General features: G+C 32.9%; 1 protein-coding gene across 1 annotated transcript; it reads left to right on the plus strand.

The window, feature by feature from the left end:
* Nucleotides 1–2,235: 2,235 nt before the first annotated feature.
* On the plus strand, nt 2,236–3,225 carry LOC137029564 (olfactory receptor 6N1-like). The gene has a single exon (XM_067399175.1). The coding sequence runs from the start codon at nt 2,236–2,238 to the stop codon at nt 3,223–3,225; it is 990 nt and encodes a 329-aa protein (XP_067255276.1).
* Nucleotides 3,226–3,506: the final 281 nt, after the last annotated feature.

The raw sequence follows: 3,506 nt of genomic DNA on the forward strand, positions 1-3,506 counted from the left end.
GACTTTGAGAAGTTGTTAAAATTATCAGTGAATATAAAATCAGAAAGATTTTTATGGAATATTTTCTTTGGATTTGGTGAGTACACATTTTAAGATGTGTAAACTTTCATAAATGTGTTTAAATGTGTACTTCTGTTTAAAACTGAAGGAGAGTAAAAACTTATTTCTTTATCTAAATGAAATGCTGATGAAATCTGATGTGTAACACGTTAAAATATGTATATGTGAGTTCTAAATAGTTATATTGTGTTGCTAATGATATTGAAAGAATGGTTTTGTTTGTTTATGTAGCACAATGCTATCTAAACTGTTGACTTGTTACAGAAATGTAGCAGTAAATGCTGACAGAATAATATGTGATTGCTGTTGAACTAAAAACAGTTAATTTAATGTGTGTTGTGAACTAAATACTGCCTGTTGCATGTGCAGGTCAGGTTTTTTTGCCACGCTGGAACTGTGTTCGATTCAGCGTGACGATTAATGATGGCGAGCCTCCAGTGAACTGAGCGTTGATTGCGAGAGTTGAGTTCAAACCAACACCTGTGGATTTGGTAGGAAAGTTCTAAGTTCCTGCTAGTTTCTTCAACGGAAGTGAGCTTTATTTGAGTAATTGCAAGTAATTCCCTTCCAACGGATTTTGTTTTGTTTGGAGTTGTAGAATCGTTTTTTTCTGCGATTCAAACGAACTTTCGATTCACCGAACCGAATCTTCGAACTGAATGTTTTGATCCGAATCTTTTGAACCGAGTCTTTGATTCGAATCTTTTGAACGGAATTTTCCATCTGAACTGTTTGAACACAAATTTTTCTGATCTGAGCTTTTCAGAAACAATATTTTGGAACTGATTCATTGAACTGTTTCTTTTGAATTTATTTCAACTGTTTCTTTATTTTTCTTGTTAATTGTGATTTGAGTGAACTGTTACAAGTTACAACTGAACTTTGTGAATGTTAATTGCAAATTGATATTGGTGTAGTATTCTAGGTCATCCATATAGCCTAGAGGGTGCACCCAACAGAATAACAGAACAACCAAAGAGTCAGGTGAAATTGTTCACTTTATTTCAATTGAACTGAGTGTTAAAGTCTTGTGTTGTTACTGAACAAAATTGTGACACTGTTAATTAGCATTTTAATTTCTTTTAACAATCAGCTTTACTAATTTATTTTAATACAAATACTTACTTTTATTTAACCAGTGTTGTCTTCATTACATCTCCATAGACGAACCTATTGGCCTATGATAATATTAGTAACAAGTGCAATATTAATTGACACATGTGCTACACAAGGATTTCTTTATACATAGCCTACACACACAACAGTGCACGTTCGCTCTCTCTCTCTTTTTTTTGTTCTCGAGGACTCAGGTGGATGACGTCACTCCTCTGCTCACCTCTGACGCATCGGCAGCAAAACCAGTCAGCAAAATTTAACACAATAGAACTAGAATGTAATTTTGACATAGTCCCCCTTTCAAAATTAAAATTCACATCCAATTAAAAAAAAAAAAAAAAAAAAAAAAAATATATATATATATATATATATATATATATATATATATATATATATATATATATTATAACACATTCCTAGCGTGCAACACCCATCTACATAGAAAAACAATGGAAAAGTAGCGCAGTGGTATGTAAAAAAAATAAATAAAATAAAAAAAAATTCTGTGTGAACAGACCTATGAGTGAATATTCTCTATATTTACCTTTTACCAAAAATTATTGTAGGCCTACTGTTCCCTAATGTAAATTGTAAAGTACAACGTTAACATTAAACACATCCTTGCTACTACAACAGCAGCAGCAACATTTTGAACATAGTACTTTTTAACTGTGGTACTTTTTATTATGTATGAATCAAAATAAACTCCTGCCTTTGTCCTCAAATCTCTAGGGAGAAGGGTTGATCCAACAAATAAAGTCCCAATCTCAAGAGAATGAACTAGTATAAATTTGTCTGATGGCTGGCAGAATGAGATGAGCCAGACTGAAGAAGGTAGAGTATAAACCTTTTGTTTCTTCTCTTTACTTCTAACACTTTTATAACAAGAACTAATTTTATTAATTCAGTATGGTTATATCAAAGATCCACATTATTATATTCATTAAAGCACTGTGACTGAAATGAAATCATTATTTGAATATTCTCTTTTATTGAGTGCATTTTTATAACAGTTCATCACAGGTCACAAAAAGCCAGACAACAGCTTTCACAAGCATCATGCAGTCAAACTCCTCTGCAAATGTGACATTTGTTCGTCCTGCAACATTTTTCATCAACGGCTTTTATAATGTCCCACATGCAAAATACTACTATGTGTTCTTGTCTTTGGTGTATGTTGTGACTGTTTTAGGGAATTCATTTATCATGTGTACCATTTATTTGGCCCGAAGACTTCACACAGCCAAATACATTAGTGTTTTCCATCTGGCCCTTTCTGATCTGTTTGGAAGCTCGGCTTTGATTCCAAAAGTCATAGACACATTTTTATTCGAGCATCAGGACATCTCATATGAAGCGTGCTTGATATATATGTTTTTTGTGTATCATTTCATGAATCTGCAGTCTTTGACACTACTTGTCTTGGCTTATGACAGAGTGGTTGCTATTTGTTTTCCACTACGGTATCATGCCATTGTAACCAAAACAGCCATGTTTCTGATCATAGGCCTTATGTGGATTTTTTCTGTGACATTTTTTGCTGTACTTGTAGGATCTGTGAATAGACTTTCTTTTTGTGGATCTAATGTGCTTGATAGTTATTTTTGTGATTATGGCCCTATCTATAGAATAGCCTGCAATGATAATTCTGTAAATGTTTTGTTAGGTAAAATTTGCTATAGTCTCTTGATTTTTACACCACTAATTTTGATCTTCATCTCATATGTCTGCATTGCTTTAGTTTTGTTTAAAATACCCCATGGTGTTGACCGGATCAAATCCATAAAAACCTGCACTTCACATCTCATGTTGGTGGCAATTTTTTATATCCCAATTTTAAGCAATAATATTGCATCTATCATAACACCTTTGCATCCAAACGCCCGGATAATTAACAATTCTCTCACTCAGACAATGCCACCTATGCTGAATCCCATCATATACACTCTAAAGACAGAAGAGGTCATGCAATCCATTAAAGAGCTGTACAAACGAAGCAGGGTGAGCACAACTCAGGAAAGAAATATTAAATGCAGTAGGAGAAATTAAAAATAATAATTACAGGTGTAATCTCACTGCATATTAGCTGTGATCATTTAGAAATTTTGTTGTTAACAGGCCAAATATTTTCAAAACCAAATACAGCTGCTTTGTGATTTCCCTCTATATTATTTGCTTTAAATATAACAACTGTTTCATAAATGCTTTCTGAATAATTATTTGCTGTATTCATGCACATCTATTGGACATTTTTTTGTTCCTATATGAATAATATGTGTAATATGCCTATAGTTTTATGCATTCACTAATTCTCACCATTCTCACATATG

This window comes from Chanodichthys erythropterus, chromosome 10 (genome assembly GCF_024489055.1).
Source record: "Chanodichthys erythropterus isolate Z2021 chromosome 10, ASM2448905v1, whole genome shotgun sequence".
In the NCBI taxonomy this organism is placed as follows: domain Eukaryota; kingdom Metazoa; phylum Chordata; class Actinopteri; order Cypriniformes; family Xenocyprididae; genus Chanodichthys; species Chanodichthys erythropterus.